This window comes from Callithrix jacchus, chromosome 1 (genome assembly GCF_049354715.1).
Source record: "Callithrix jacchus isolate 240 chromosome 1, calJac240_pri, whole genome shotgun sequence".
Taxonomy (NCBI): domain Eukaryota; kingdom Metazoa; phylum Chordata; class Mammalia; order Primates; family Cebidae; genus Callithrix; species Callithrix jacchus.
In genome coordinates, this window is record NC_133502.1 from 211,660,695 (window position 1) to 211,676,799 (window position 16,105).

Below are 16,105 nucleotides of genomic sequence, written 5' to 3' on the forward strand. Positions count from 1 at the left end.
CAGGACCCCTGCCCATACCTGTGGGAGCCGTCCACCTCCCTCCCAGCAGATACCCAGTGCTCACCCAGCCTACCTGCCATCCAACCCCGCCCTGGCTTGCCCTGGCCTGGCTTCTTGCGGTTCAATCCCCTGCCCCCACAGTCCCGCCTTAGGCCTCTGCTCTCTGCTTTACCCACAGACACTCATCCTGGCCTCACCACACCACCCCTAGGCCCCACATCCAGCCAGCCGCCCCTCAGGCCATGAACAGTGTCCCAACCTCCAACTGCCCCTGTCAACCCACCCAGAGCCTTTGCCACAGCTTCCTTCAACCCCGGGACCCCGAAAATACACAGCCTGAGCCCAAGACCCAGGCAATGGCCACAGCTCCAGAAGACACGCAGCAGCCCTGGAATGGCTCTCTAGGCACTGGCACCCTGCTCATGGCTGGGTGGGCAAGGGCCCCAGCAGTGACCTGGGGCCGCAGCGGACATCCGGCTCTAGCTCAACAGCGTCTGGCTGGGGCAGAGCTGCCTCTCGTCCCCCTGAACCTGCTCTGTCTGAGGAAGGCGAGGCGTCTGCTGCAGACCCACGAAGGCCACATAAAGCCTGTGAGAGTCAGCGGCTCCATTGCCAGCACTGAGTACCCCGGCTGCGCATCATCGGGCGCATTCCTCGGGACTTACTTGATCCCCAGAGCAAATCCTTGAGTAACTTCGCCTGCGTTGGGGCCGAGGAAGTGCAGGCCCAGCACTGGCTGTGGGGGCTCCCTCAGGCACACCATCTGAAAGCCGAACATCTCAGCCGCCAGCCCGGGAGGGGACTGGGTCAAAAGCGTCCAGGCTGCATCCACCCTGCACCCTGCCTGCGGAGCACGGGTGGGGCCAGCCCTCAGGTGTTCACCCTACCTGTGAACCTTTCCCACCCTCCCTCTCGCCCTCAGCACCCAGCCCTGAGCCACAGGGATGCTCACCTTTACATAACACTGGGACGCATCCCGCCCAGGCACAGTGAACTCCAGTGGTTTATAATGGGCGTGATAGACCTGGGGACAGGATACGAACCCAGGGTCAGTGCCGGGACACACAAGCCCCGTGGTACCTGCAGCTTCCACAGACTGCATGGGCAAGGCCAGGCCATGGCAGGCAGGAACCAGCCATCTGGCCTGAAGGTCTGGTCTGGGATGAGGACTTGGCTTGGCTGGCCACAGGGCATGTGCAGACGATGTCACGTATAGGCAGCCAGTGGCTGCAGCCATGCTCTGCCGGACAGACCCTCTCCCACCCAGGCCTGGGACCCTCAGAGACCACAATAGCAGAGCAGGCATCAGGCAACCCAAGCACCCAGGCTGGGCACAGCATACCCAGCGGAGGCAGGAACGGGTGAGCAGGCAGCCACCCGACTCCCTCGGGCACCCTGGTGCTCCCTCGGCCCTCACTGGAGCAAGGCCCCTATGGCCACACCGGAGCCAGAGCTGTCGGACCAAGGTTTTCAGCACCCTCGAAAGGTTCGACAGCATGTCCGGGGCTGCGGCCAAGTAAAAAATGAGCGGGGCCCTCACATGTGCTGCACAGCCATTATTAATTAATGGAACTCCAGAGAATATTGTTCTAACTAAGACAGAACTGAAAAGAAAACAAACAAAGGGTATCTGGCCATTCAACATCGTGAAACACAGAACATTATAAAATGCCAGGAACGTCTGTCCCGGCGCACTTGTGATGAATCAAACAAAAATAGCAAATAAAGTGCTCGGGAAGGCTGGCCTGTCAGGCTGTCCTGCTGATGGAGAGGACTGGGCTGCAGTGGGAAGGGGCCAGCCCAGAGGCCAGGGACTCATCCCCAACTGCCCCAGGCCCCACTGCCCAGGCCACAGGCTCCGGTTTCTCTGGGCGCCTGCAAGCTGCCGCGGCAGCAAAATGAAACCCACGCCGAAGGCTTCCGGCTCCCAGGGCCCAGCGGGCTTCAGAGCCCCCACACCCCTCCAGGCCACCCTGGGGCCACAGCCGCCTGCCAGAGCAGACCCCAAAAGCAGCCTTGCTCGATGAAAACCCCTTTCCTCCAGGGTGAGTGCCGGAGCCTGGAAGAAGCTGGAAGAGGATGGGTGTCCAGATGCTGGGGGTGGGGACTCTCGCCTGGGAGAAACCCTGGGCAGTCCCAGAAAGACGAAGTACAGGGTGGGGGAGGTGAGGGCAGGAGCAGAGGTCGGAGGCCCCTGGGAGGAGCCTTTCTGGGCTGAGTGAGATTCATGCCCCTTCGAGGTAGGCACAGCACAGGGCCTTCGGGGCCCTGGTGCTTTCAGGGACAAGCAGCTGTGTGCTGGAGTGGGGCCGGCGCTCAGCTGACCTCAGCAGGGGAGCGGGTGGCACCATGGTGGGGACCCTGCTGGTGCTGGGCACCACTGCAGCATGACTGGGGAGGGGCTGCGGGCTTCCAGGCCACAGAGTCTGTCCTCACCCTCAGAACAAGGCAACCAAGGGCCTTGCCCTTGCTGCTGTGACATGTGGTGGCAGGGATCACTGAAACCAGAGGCACCCAAGCTCAGTCACCCCAAGGCTGCCAGAGCCCAGGCATCCCCACTTGCAAGGCTGCCCCCAATGTGTCCCTTCCCGCTACAGATGGCCACGGCTCAGGGTCCCTGGAAAGGAGATACCCCAGTACCCTGCTCACAAGGCCTCCGCCCAGGGCATGGAGGGAAGTCTCAGAGTCACCACTGTCCTCAGCTGCGCTGCTCCCAGGCCTCACCTCAACATGCTCCTGCCCGTGGCGAGCCACTGCCTCCTCCTCGGACAGCCCCACGCAGCCGTACTCCAGTGGGGTGAAGACGGTCGTGGGAACCTGAAAGCACGTCTGGAGTCAGGGAGGGCCCTCAGACCCCAAAATCAAAGGTCCCCACTGCATGTGACACTAAAAGCAGTGACTGCAGGCCAGGCCCAGACGCACCCAGAGCAGGCTATAAGCACAACAGGCAGCCCACCCGCCTGCACCTACGTCACACTGAGAACCGAGCCCCACACAACCCTCGCACGCACACACAGGTGTGCACTACACACTCACACACGTGTGCACTACACACTCACATAAGCGTACCCACACACATGCCACACCTACATGCAGACACACAGCGCACAAAGGCCGCTCACCCCGGAAGAGCTAGCCTCAGACTCAGCCTCTCCTGGCTGCAGATGGCATCCCGCTAGAGAACTCACTTTGTCATAGTCCATCAGGTCTGAGGACCCGCCGAAAAGCCGCTGTGCCAGGAGCCTCCCAGCCATGACAGCTGTGGGCGTCAGCTCAGGCCGCCCCTAGGGAAAGGCACAGGGGGCCACGTCAGCACCATGTCTGGGGTTACGGGCAGCCCCTTTGCCCTCCAAGGGGGCATCTCCCTTTAGAAAAATCCCCAAACACTGTCTGGCACTGAGTGTGGTGACGTAAAGCCTTCCCCCTGGAGCGCGTCCTCCTTCAGGGCATCCCAGGGTGAGTTGCTCATTCTCCTGTTTGCTGCTCTGGGAGAGGAGTCCGCTGCTGATGAGGCTGGCCATGCTGACCCCACGCTCAAGCCTCTCCAAACCCCTTCTACACGTTGTTGACCTCGGAGGGCTGCCCCATCACCAGGCTCAAAAGAGCCCCTGCTACCGTTTGCATTTGCTGGAATCCCGGCTAAAACAGGGCCCCAAAGCGTTCCACGTGCTCCTGACATGAAGCTCGGCTTGTGCTTCACAGTCCACAACAAATCCCAAATCAGAACGCTGCTGTTCTGGAGATCTCTCGTCCAAGGGTGTGTCCGGCCTTGGGGGTTCCAGCGCCATGCTCCGGGATAGGCTGCCAATCACCTTGGCAGCAGGAAATGTAGATGCTGTTTGGCATTCCAGAAATGCACAGAGATCCATGGAGATAAACTCAGAGTGCAGCCTCCACATTCCAGCAGGCCTGACTAACTATGGAAACATCCCGGCTGCTCCGCACACAACATCTCATTAAACAATAGCCCCCGCCCCGCCCACAGGCTCTTCCCAGCCACTCGAGAGACCACTGGTTGGGTGTTAACTCTTTGGACTGCTCACAATGACCTTTCTGACAGAGTAGATTTAATTTTTAAATAAAGAATGCCTTCGTGTGTGCCATGCATTTCTGGCAAAACAGTATGAAATGTACAGTTTCCGACATGGGGGCCCCCCCACCCCGGAGCCTGGGAGCTACATACTTGCACAGGGAAAATCTGGATTCCCAGACAGAAGGGAGGCTTCTTGCTGTGCACAGAGATGCACACGGCGCTGTCTCAGGGTGCAGCGCCCACAGGATGCAACAGACCCTGCGATCAGAAACCACTGTACCCACATGGTCCACGGGGAAGCCGAGATTGCAGAAATCACACCGAGCGGCTGAACCGCTCAGCTAAGCAGCTGGGGCTGCGGGGTGGTCGAGGCACACGGAGCCACGTGCTCTGTGAACGCAATCGGGCTGGCTAGATGGGCCAGCTAGATGGACCCTACAGGACCCTGCAGGGTCTGCCTGGAGCCTCAGAGTGTGATCTTATTTGGAAATAAGATCTTTGCAGATATAATTAAGGTAAGGATGGAGAGGAAGTCATCCTAGGTCAGGGTGGACCCTAAATCCAATGACAGAGAAACTGAGAGAGACAAATTAGGGCGCAGAAGCACACTCGGGAGACTCACATGACGACAAGGCAGAGATCGCAGCAGTACAGCCACAGCCACAACCCAGGGACGCCTGGAGTCCTACCCTAGAGGCATCTGAGGGAGCCTGGCCCAGATGACAGCTTTTTTTTTTTTTTTTTTTTTTCAGAGATGGAGTTTCACTTTGCTGCCCAGGCTGGAGTACAGTGGCACAGTCTTGGCTCACGGTAACCTCCACCTTCCTCCTCCCTCCTCCCGAGTTCAAACGATTCTCCTGCCTCAGCCTCCCAGGTAACTAGGATTACAGGCATGGGCCACCATGCCTGGCTACCTTTTGTATTTTTTTTAGTAGAGACAGATTTTCACCATGTTGGCTAGGCTGGTCTTGAACTCCTGACCTCAAGTAATCTGCCTGCCTTGGCCTCCCAAAGTGCTGGGATTACAAGCGTGAGCCACCACCCCAGCCCCAGCTGACATTCTGATTTCAGACTACTGCCCCCAAACATGAGAGAATCCATGTCTGCTGTTCTGGGCCACCTGTGTGTAGTGACTTGGTACTGTAGCCCCAGGACGCTGACACCAAAGTTCTGGCCACAAAGAAGCTCTCAGAGACCCTCCAGGGCCACCCTCAGCAGCAGGCACTGGACACATGCAGGACAGTCCAAGCACTCCTGAGGCTGCCAGGGTGCAGCCTCCCAAGACTGACCACCCAGGTCCCTTACTGGGGCTGTGGGTAGGGTGGGCTCCAGAGCCCCCACCCAGGAGAGGCTGGTGCTGGTCTCCACTCCACAGCAGTGGCTGAGAGCAGAGGACCTGCCCCCATATGACACGCAGAGATAGGCCAGAGGGTGCTGAGGGGGATAGGGCAGGGCTAGGTGGGCTTGAACTCGACCTGTTGCTCAACCCCGTGGGGACAGGACAGCCCCAAGGCCGTGTCCAGCGGTGGCATCTCTAAGCCTATGCCTCCAGCCTACCTGCTGGCGGAGGGGGCCGGTGTGCAGAGCTGACCCACACCCGGTTCCCAGCAGGCATCTGCTGTTGGTGCCTGCAGCTGTCTTTAGGCCACCCACACCCCACCACAGAGAGGAAAGGCAAGGCAGAGAGCGAGGCCCATGCCCAGGTCACCCCAGAACTCCATATAGGCTGGCCTGAGGTTTGGCCCAGAGCCTCTGTGATCAGAGAAATTGATGTTCCTCTCCCAAGGGACAGGAGCAGCCGGAGCCCAGCAAGCAGGGGTGGTGGGCGGGCAGGGGGCAGGGGCCCTGGTCCCAGGACGCAGTCCATACCTCTACCACGTCGCCAATGGCATAGATGTGGGGCACAGAGGTGGCTTCCCGGGAGTCCACCAGGATCTTCTGAGTGTTGGGACTAGTGTCTACCCCAGCCTTCTCCAAATTCAGACTTCTGGTGTCTGGAACTCGACCTGAAGAAAACAGAGAGGGGGCTGAAAGGTCATCTACAGTGGCTTTGACCTAAAGCCCTTTATTTAAACTATTTCTCAGAATGTCCGCTTAGAGACCTGGAGCGGTGGCTCACACCTGTAATGCCAGCACTGTTGGAGGACAAGGCAGGCGGATCACCTGAGGTCAGGAGTTTCAGGCCAGCCTGGCCAACGTGATGAAACCCTATCTCGGCCGGGTGCAATGGCTCACTCCTGTAATCCCAGCACTTTGGGCGGCTGACATAGGTGGATCACCTGGGGTCTAGAGTTTGAGACCAGCCTGGCCAACATGGTGAAACTCCATCTCTACTAAAAATATGGGTATAGTGATGCACGCCCTATTAGTCCCAGCTGCTCAGTAGGCTGAATTGCTTGAATCCAGGAGGCGGAGGTTGTAGTGAGCCGAGACTGTGCCACTGCGCTCCAGCCTGGGTGACGGGAACAAAACTGTTTGAAAAGAAAAAAGGAAAAGAAACCACAGCCGGGCGCGGTGGCTCACGCCTGTAATCCCAGCACTTAGGGAGGCCGAGGCAGGTGGATCATGAGGTCAAGAGATCGAGACCATCCTGGCCAACATAGTGAAACCCCGTCTCTACTAAAAATACAAAAATTAGCCAGGCATGGTGGCACGCACCTGTAGTCCCAGCTACTAAGGAGGCTGAGGCAGGAGAACTGCTTGAACCCAGATGGTGGAGGTTGCAGTGAGCTGAGATTGTGCCATTGCACTCAGCCTAGGAGACAGAGAAAGACTCATCTGTCTCAAAGAAAGAAAAAAAAAAAGAAAGAAAGAAAGAAGGAAAGAAACCCTGTCTCTACTAAAAAGACAAAAAATTAGCTGGTAGTGGTCGTGGTTACCTGCAGTCCCAGCTACTTGGGAGCCTGAGGCATGAGAATCACTTGAACCTGGGAGGTGGAAGTTGCAATGAGCTGAGATCGCACCACTGCAGTCCAGCCTGGGAAACTCAGTGAGACTCTGTCTCAAAAAAAAAGAATGTCCATTTAGAGCTGGTCAAACATGAAGCACCAGTGGCGCAGAGGGGCTCCCGGCCTCTGCAGGAGATGGCAGGCAGCTCTGAGACAGACGCTGGTCAGAGGACAGCCAGCCCAGGAGGGACAGAGGGAATGCCGCCTGAGGAAACTGGAGTCGGCCTCAGACTGGATCCTGGCACGTGGCAAAGGAAGAGGCACTTGCTGATGCTGGGGCTTCCTGACCTCAGAGCACTGGGCACAGGACCCCAGAACTTTCCACATGCCCAGGCCTCAGGCCCTGCTGCAGGGCCACCAGCATAGTACCAAAGGCCCTGGTACTAACTTCATCTGGAGAAACCAGCCCTTTGTGGGGAGCTGCTGGCACCTGGCCTGCCTGGAGTCCCTGCATCTGTCCGTAGCACAGCAGCCTGACACTACCAGGCAGTGAGACCCACCAGCTCTCAGGCCTCTAGAGTTCAGCAGGGCTTCCTCCAAGGGACACCTGCTGGCTCCCAATGGCCTCCTCCCTGTCTGGACAGGCTGAAGAGGAGCCAGTCATACCTTGGACTATACCCCAGTCAATGCTCAGGTCCTGAGGTCTGGTCCTTTGCCCAGGTAGGGCCTGAAGATCTCTCTGCATTAGGGAAAAGCAAGCCCCCTACCCGCTAGTAAGGGCCAAGTGACAGGGCCAGCAGCCAGGTCTCCCCCCTGCTCCATGCTGCAGCCCCCCGTGCCTGGCACACAGCCCCAGCCTGGAGACCTCAGGGCAAGGGGAGCTGGGCTAAGGGCAACATCCAAACTACACCATGCCCATTCTGGGGGGCGGCTGGCTCAGCTGATCCTGCTCTTGAGTGCAAAGGCCAATAGGGGCAGGGGATGGCCAGTCCAGGGGGCATCAGCACAGCTGCTCCCTGCCAGTCTCCACACAGCCTGGGGCCCGGAGGAAGGGCGGCACATGGGCCTCGTCACAGCCGAGTGGCCAGCAGCGGTCCCTTTGTCCCCTAACTCAGACAGGTGTGGTTTTGGCAGGCCAGCGGGCAGCCACAGCAGCTTCTCCCTCCCAACCCGGCTACCCTCAGCTCCCAGAGGCTCAGGATGATCCCTGGATGGCCAAGGCAATTTGGCGTCAAAGGCGTAGCTCCCCTGCTCATTGTGGCCGGTATGCGGGTGGCGCCCACCTAAGCATCTGGAAGCTGAAGGCACCGTGAAAGGGAACCCTTAAGTCTCCAGCTGCCGTCCCTGGGCGGGAGTCAAAACACACAAACTTAGCTAAGCCGGCTCGCGGGAGGCCGGCTCCAGCGACCATGCTCTGCTTGGTCGCAGGGATTGGGTGCCAGGCGGGCTGGCAACAGTTGGGTATCAGCCCAGACACCAGATGCTAGCCCACATCAGAGGAAGGAGCTGGGGCCCATGGGCAGGGCTGGAGCACGAAGGAGGGGCTGAAGTCCCTGCAGGCAGGGAGCTCACGCTCAGGTCTCTGGTCCCTCCCCAACCTGGTGTGCAGCCCACCAGGCCCAGCACTTCCTGGTGCTGCTCCGTGCGGGAACAAAACATCCGACGCTAGACCCACACTCCCCTGTGCATGCTTGCCTGGCCGGCTCTGGAAAGCCAAGAGCACTCATCATGTTCCTCATGGTAACTACGGCAACTATAAACCTGGCAGGTGCTGACCAAGCCCAGTCCCCAAGCCCCAAAGGAAATAAAGGTAAACTTAAAAGTAGTCACAAGAGATAATAGGCTGGGCGAAGTGGCTCAAGCCTGTAATCCCAGCACTTTGGGAGGCTGAGGCGGGTGGATCATAAGGTCAAGAGATCGAGACCATCCTGGTCAACATGGTGAAACCCCGTCTCTACTAAAAATACAAAAATTAGCTGGGCATGGTGGTGCGCGCCTGTAATCCCAGCTACTCAGGAGGCTGAGGCAGGAGAATTGCTTGAACCCAGGAGGTGGAGGTTGCGGTGAGCCGAGATCGCGCCATTGCACTCCAGCCTGGGTAACAAGAGGGAAACTCCATCTCAAAACAAAAAACAAAAAACAAAAAAACACAAGAGATAATAGAGGTATGGAACTAGGTGGGCCATCCAAAGCCAGGACTTTCCTGCACATGCTATGTAGATGTCTCTGGGAAGTTGGTGGGAAATGTGAGGGAGCCACTAATGTGAAAAGCAAGTGACAGCTGGACAGGCTGGAGGGCCAGCAGGGAGTGGGCTGCGCAGCACAGACACGCCCCTTCGGGAATGGACAGCAAAGGAAGAGGGGCCTGTGGCAGGTGCCACACTTGGCCATGAGGAGGGCAGCCAAGGACACAGTGGGCTTAGAAGCTGGGCCGGTGGGACCTGGCTGGGGAGTGGGCGCAGGGAAGAGGCTGGCTTCACTTGGGTAGAGCCACGTCCCCAGCTGTGGCCAGCCTCAGTGGGAGGACAGCAGACCCTGAGCCCCACCATGGGCCTTGCTGAGCAAAGGACTGGGCAGTGGCCAGGGTAGACCCTGGAATGCTTTATACTCAGAGCAGGGCCAGGTCTCCCTGCTGTGCTGGGCAGCCAGTCGGGTGTCCTCGGCCCCAGTGGCTCAGGCCTGGAGCCCTGCAGGAGGGTGGACGACTCATGCTGAGGTGGGAACCCAGAGGGGTCCGAGTGGTGTGAGCAGCAGGATGCTGGCAGCTGTGCCCGGTCAGCTCCCAACCAATTCCCTCCTACACCAGGATAAAGGCACACCTCTCAGGCAATCTGGGGAAAGACGGCCGCCTGCACCGGTGCCTGTCACCCTGCGTGCTGTGCTCAGAGCTTTCCCAGCTGTGCTGCTGCCCGCTGCAGGCCTCCTCGTGGGGCTCTGTCCTCGCAGCCCGTGCAGTGTTTGCCAAGTGCTACTGAATGACCCCTCCTGGGGTGGGACATCTGGTGGCCCTCGAGTCTCTGCCTCCTAGACACTACCAGGACAGAGACCTGGGGCACCGGCTTGCCATGTGTCAGCTGAGTTCCTGGGGCAGATCCTCAGATGAAGGGCAGCCAGCTGAGTGGGGGCTTCCCGGCAGAGGGCACTCCCTAGACGCTGTTCCTTCCCGGGGAGGCGGTGCACGGTGCTGCCATGCTGCTTTAATTTGCACTTCTTTGATGACTGGTAAGATGAAGTAACTTTTGGCCAAGTGTTTATGAACCGTATTTCCTCTTTCATAAACTGCCAGTTCCTGCCTTTTCTTGTGCATCTTCACCATACTCCTGCTTTGAAACAGCTTCTTACGTAATGGATACATGACACTCTGGCATATTTTCTGCAAACAGCAAGGGCATTAAAATTCCAGGTACAGCTCTTCAGGCTGCACTCATGAGCAGTCGTGGGCCACAGGATTCGTGGGCAGAGGAAGGGCACCAGCTCTGTGATCTGTGTGCGCGTGAAGCCTGAGGGCTCCTGTGCCTGCATGCTGTGGACTTAGCTGGGCAGCACAGATACATCAAGGGCACCTTGAAGGACATCCCCCTGCCGAGATGGTCTCCGGGATCCACAGCAGTTTAAGCAGCAGACAGAGCTGTCCATCACCACCAAGGGCCTCCACATGGGCTGGTTTGTGTACGGCAGCAAGAGGGCCCAGCTGGACATCCGCAGCGTCCTCCCTGCAGGCACCACACCTGTACCATCAAGCGCGGCCTGGAGGACACGCTGGAACTGAACTAGTTGGCTTGAGCCTTTGAGAACTAAGCCACAGTCACCTCCCCAAGCCCAGAGACCAGAAGGACTCACGTGAAGCTTCCCCACAAGAGGATCGTCTCAGCCAACAGAGCTGTGGTCGCTGTGGGCGTCAGAGATGGCCGAACCGACCAGCCATCCTGATGGCAGGCTATGCCCACTACATACGAGGCAATGAGGAACTGCCGGCCGTGGTGCAGTGCATGGCCGCAAGCCCCAGGGACTGTCCCTTCAGAGATGGCAACCAGTGGCACGCTGGCAAACCCGCCGCTGCAGAGATGCCTCTGCCGGTAGCAAAGTGGGTCCCACTGCTGCCCGCTGCACTCGGTTCAGCATTGGGGCTGATGGGCCCCAACTAAGTTTGTCCTTCCGCCAAAAAAACAGTAATTCCAGGTACAGATGGATGTTCTCACTTCCTGATGTGAGGCTGGCCCACGACACTGACTCTCAGGAAGCACTGCGCTGAGCACCTCTGCACCGCGGACCTGCCTCCACCCCCAGGCCCAGCAGCGCAGCACCCCAGATACAGGACAGCCCAGGCTCTCTGTGAGTGGCCCTGGGAGTGCCAGGAGCAGCTAGGCAGGGCAGCCCTCCTCTGATCACACTGCTGTCATTGGCCAGGGAGATAGAGGGCAGCCACCATGCTTGTCCAGCCAGCCTGGCCCCAACCAAGGAGGGGCCAGAGAAGGCTGAAGGCCAAAAACCACCCAGACAGTAACTGTGGGTCACTCCCACCTATTCTGATGGACACAGGGATTCAGGGACAGCCAGCCGCAAGCAGTATCACACGCCTCCCTCATCCGTGACGGGAAAACAGGCATGCCCTCCGATTTCACACCCGCCTGGGACACATGTTCCCAACAGAGCGGAGCAAGAAGGCAGTGCCCTGGGTGAGAGGTCAGTGCCAGGGGGAGAACAGCAGGGTGAACCAGGGGCTATGATCCAGACAGTGGCAGCCGGGGCCAAGCACTGCGCCTGAGAACACGGGCACGGGCGTGGGCGGCTCCAGGGCTGGTGGGTGACGCGAAGCAGGCAGGGCTTCACACATGGGCCCTGTGGGCTACCTCGCGACTGTCTCATAAGGCATGTGGCCCCCAGAGCCAGCCACTCTCAGGGGGCCTGGCCTGCCACTTGCCCCAACGAGGCACCTTGGATCAGGCACAAAGGAGCACATGCTTTTGGAACTGAAGTTAGATCCTTGAAGTGTATTTTTAAAAAACATTTAACCTTTTTTTTTTTTTTTTTTTCCCAGAATGGCCCCTTCTCAATGAGCCTCAGGGCCCTACCCAAAGCTATGAGCCCACTCGGGGGGAAGGGGATGCACCTACCCACTGGCCTTGGGTCCCAACCGAGATGCCACATTAGTTGAATAAATGAGGGAGCCCCTGGACCTCAATGGGACCTGATGCTGGCTGTTCACTGTGACTACCAGCATCCACCAGGGACCCCCTCAGGCCATCCCAGGGGTGTCTCCTACCCAGGGAGGCTCCTGAGGGGTAGGGGTGAGCTTCCCCACAGGCATTATGAGGCATAAGACCCCACAGTCAGCCTTGGAGTACAGCACAGCCCCCAGCTCAGACCCCCAGGACCCCCAGGAAGGAGGGTGCTCTGTGGCAAGTGGTCATTATTGCTTTAACAATTATTATTATTATTATTATTATTTGAAAAGAGGTTTCACTCTGTTGCTCAGGCTTGTCTTGAACTCCTGGGCTCAAATGATTCTCAGTGTTCCAAAGTGTTGGGATTATAGACACGAGCCACCATGGGCCAGGTCCTTCAACAATTGGTAACATAATTGGCTGCTCCAGGAGCACCTGCAGACATTAGAGGGCGCATGGTAACATGTATAAATGGTGCTGACCTATCTCTAGAAGACTTTTCAACAAGTTTTTTTTTTTTTTTTCTTGAGATGGAGTCTCGTTCTGTAGCCCAGGCTGGAGTGCAGTGGCACAATCTTGGCTCACTGCAACCTCCGCCTCCCAGGCCCCTGTTCAAGCAATTCTACCTCAGCCTCTCAAATAGCTGGGATTACAGGCATGAGCCACCATGCCCAGCTTATTTTTGTATATTTTAGTAGAGACAGGGTTTCACCATGTTGGCCCGTCTGATCATCTTGATCCTCCTGCCTCGGCCTCCCAAAGCGCTAGGATTACAGGTGTGAGCCACCAGGCAGCATCCACCCCCACTGCTGCCCCTAAGCCCCAGCTACACCCACATCAGCACGAAGGGCATCCAGGAGGAGTCACCGCTTCCCTCTCACCAGGCTTGGGATGCTCCCACCCATCCTGAGCCTCAGGGCTTGGTTTTTGCCTTCTCCCCTCTCTTGCTGCCTGGCACACAACAGAGGGACATTCCACAGGGACTTATGTGGTGGTGTCTGTGGTGTGCGGCAGCCATCAGCTGAGCACAACTGAGTAAAGATGGCTGCCCACCAGGTACACGCTAGCAGGCAGTCCCACTCCGGCAACAGCTCCCCTCCTGGGCACTGCCGGCCCCCGTCATAGTCTCCTGGGCACCCCAGCCTCTCTGGCCATGGTTCAGGCGCCACATGGGGCAGACTATACACAGGCAGCTTGTGCAGGCAGCCTCTGCGTGGTGCCAGGAGGAAGCTGGGAAGCCAAGCTCCCACGCTCTATGCCTGTGGTATTTCCGGCTCTGGTGCTGGTTTACACACAGGTGGACATCTCCGAGTTATCTAAGAGAAAGCCCAGAGACAAAACGGCTTCACTGGCTGGGGTAAGATCCAGACAGATTCCTTCCCTGGGTCTCGCCTCACCTGCCACACCATGGGGCCCCCAGGCAGACCTGGGCCACCCTCCCTGGCACTCAGGCACAGCAGCTGCCTAGCTGTAGATCCCCGGGCTCAGCAAGTCCCCTGCTGTGTCTGCTGGCTCTTCCGGCCATGGGCAGGACTCCCGTGGTACAGGGAGGGATGCACCAGAGCCTTCAGCATCTTACTCTCAAGAGAGGGACAGAGAACCGTCCAGAGAGACTGGGGACACCAAAGGGATACATGACAATCTCGGCTTCCAGTGTCCCAAGGCTGCAGTACAGAGATAGTCTGTCCCTCTTTAAAACCAAATCTAAGCTCAACTAGCACTTCAAAGCCTCTGCACTGGGAGGTGTTTGCTCAGATGGCCCAGCCCGGCTCTGCTCCCCTAGACAGCCAGGCATTCAGGCCACAACTGGTTAACTCGGCGGGCGAATTCGAGCCCGCAGCGGTGCTGGCTGACTGTCTTCACTCAGCGCTGTAATCAGCACATCTGCAGACAGGAAATCCTCCTCGTTGAAGTTCCCAGTCTATTATCTGAGACACCTGGTGTGGGCGGGTGATTCAGAGACAAACAATGAGCAGGGGCCCCCTGCACAGCAATTAACTGCTTTAACTGCTAATGTGTTTAATCCACCACGTGGAGATCAAGGCTACGTCGAGGAAGGGCTCCCTCCGACTCGGCTTCCAGACTGCAGGGCCCACTTCACGACGCCTATGTCCATGGTCCTCGCCAGCTGTGGCCAGGTGCTAGGAACACAGGCAGCGGGCAGGGCCAGCACTCAGCCCCACACAGGAGTTCCGTGAGCACCTGAGCCCCGTCTGCATGTGTGTACACCAGGCACGGGGGGCATCCTCCCTTCCTGTTGGAGCCCAGATTGTTTGTCCACACCCAGGACAGGAGGCGGAGTCGGAGATGTTGGCATTGCCAGCTGTGCAGCCCATAGGGCGCTTGATTTTAACCTCCCAGAGTGGATCTTCCTTTATTGCAAGAAGAAATAAAGCTTGGTTAAAGGCTTATTGTACAAACCAGCAGAAAACACTTGCATTTGCTGACCTGGGAAGTGGCTCCTGAATGTTTACAAAACCTGGCTCTGAGCAGCAGCAAAGTCAGCACAAGCCCGAGCGGCCCCCAGCAGGCGCGCAGAAGCCAGGCCGCCCTAGGGAAGCAGGGTCAGAGGCCAAGGACTGTGAAAAGCCTCCACCCCCAGCATCAATCACACCAGGCAGACTGTCTGGGGGATGCTCATTTTGAAAATACAAAAAAATAAAACAGACTCCTAGCAAGGGCGGATGGGCGTGCAGGCCACAGTAGCTCTGCCAACCAGGGAGGGGGCTTGCTTGTTGCCTGCCAGGCCAACACCCGGGCTTTCTGGGGACACAGCCCTGGCCCGCTGGGCCGCCGCATCCCTAGGGGCTCAGCCAAGGGCTGCCCCTCGGTTCAATGGCAAGAGCTCCCTATGCCATGGGTGAACGGAGATGTCAGCAGACAGAGGAGAGCTAGGGCCTGGTGGGAGGGGGAACTCACCATCTCCCCTTCAGAGTGCAGTTTATTTGGGAATGATAGTAAGAGGATAAATTTTGAAAGAAAAATAAAGTAGAATTTATGATGAGAATCATCAGTACACTTTGGGGTCCAAAATGTAACCTAATCCTTCATAGTGTTTATCATAATAAACTCACTTAAAATCTACTTTTACAACGTGACTGAGAGCATTACTCGTGCTGACCGATCACCTCTGGGCCAAGAGCCCTGCGTCTTAGGTCCTCCCTGGCTGTCAGCTCCGCGCTTGTGCCCACTGCATGGAAGTGAAGGCTCAGCTGCTCGAGGCTGCTTTCCTTTCTGATTTCCCATTCTGAAGTGACTGCTTCAGAAGTGCACCACCCTGCGACACAGCTTGTGCCTCCAGGAGCCTCCCCAGCAACTGGCCAGCCCCATTCGAGCCTGGTGGGCTGATGCAGGTGGAGCCAGATGATCCGCAAGGAACCCTGGCTCTGATCTCGGGCCGTCACAGGGAACAACAGAGCAGGCTCGGCATGGAAAGGCCTCGGAGAACTAACAACCCTGAGTGGGCTGCTCCCGCCTTCAACATGCAAGTTGACAGGGCAAGTGGGCAAACTAGGAACCTAAACTAGACGGCCAGGCACCGAGGCAGGTAGGATGCCTGAGCAGGCATGCCGTGTGTGCCGCCACCCACCCTGACAAGGACCTGCAGCCCTCCTTGGGGTGCCCAGCTTTGCAGCAGGCCTGGGACAAGGCGGTGTCCGGCCGATCTCTGTCGGCTCCAGCTCCCCCTCCCCAGCCCCCTTAGAGCCCAGCCCAGACCTTCGTCCACACTCCCCCAGCCACATCCACACTCCCCACACCAGCTCAGCCTCTGCCCCACACAAAATCAGACCTACACCTGACGGAGAGCAAGAAGGTGAAACCAGACTGTGCCTAGCCAGTGGCAGCCAGCCCATGCAAGGCCAGGAAAGGCCCAGGCCACTGCCCAGCGCTGGACGGGTGGTGTCTTTGGAAGCCTTCAAAATGTGACTTCTGGAAAAGCCTGTGAGATGCCACTCCTGGCACGTGATGACCTGCTGGGCCCAAAGGGATCCACTGGGAAATACTGAAAGGTACAAGAA

At 58.0% G+C, this 16,105-nt stretch overlaps 1 protein-coding gene and 1 pseudogene across 16 annotated transcripts in view; both read right to left on the reverse strand.

Annotated features, from left to right (window-relative positions):
- The window catches only part of TXNRD2 (thioredoxin reductase 2), a 55,897-nt gene that overhangs the window by 1,806 nt on the left and 37,986 nt on the right, over positions 1 to 16,105 (reverse strand). For 10 of the 16 annotated variants that reach the window (XM_078342051.1, XM_078342029.1, XM_078342071.1 and 7 more), the window contains 5 exons: positions 5,903 to 6,039; positions 3,189 to 3,284; positions 2,725 to 2,817; positions 953 to 1,024; positions 666 to 844 (listed from right to left, as the gene is read on the reverse strand). In XM_078342051.1, coding sequence (XP_078198177.1) covers positions 666 to 844; positions 953 to 1,024; positions 2,725 to 2,817; positions 3,189 to 3,284; positions 5,903 to 6,039 — 577 coding nt within the window. The remainder of the gene's footprint in view (positions 1 to 665; positions 845 to 952; positions 1,025 to 2,724; positions 2,818 to 3,188; positions 3,285 to 5,902; positions 6,040 to 16,105) is intronic. The other 6 variants (XM_054241850.2, XM_054241848.2, XM_035277276.3 and 3 more) reach the window with 1 other exon arrangement.
- LOC144581458 (uncharacterized) lies at positions 6,046 to 15,332 on the reverse strand (annotated as a pseudogene).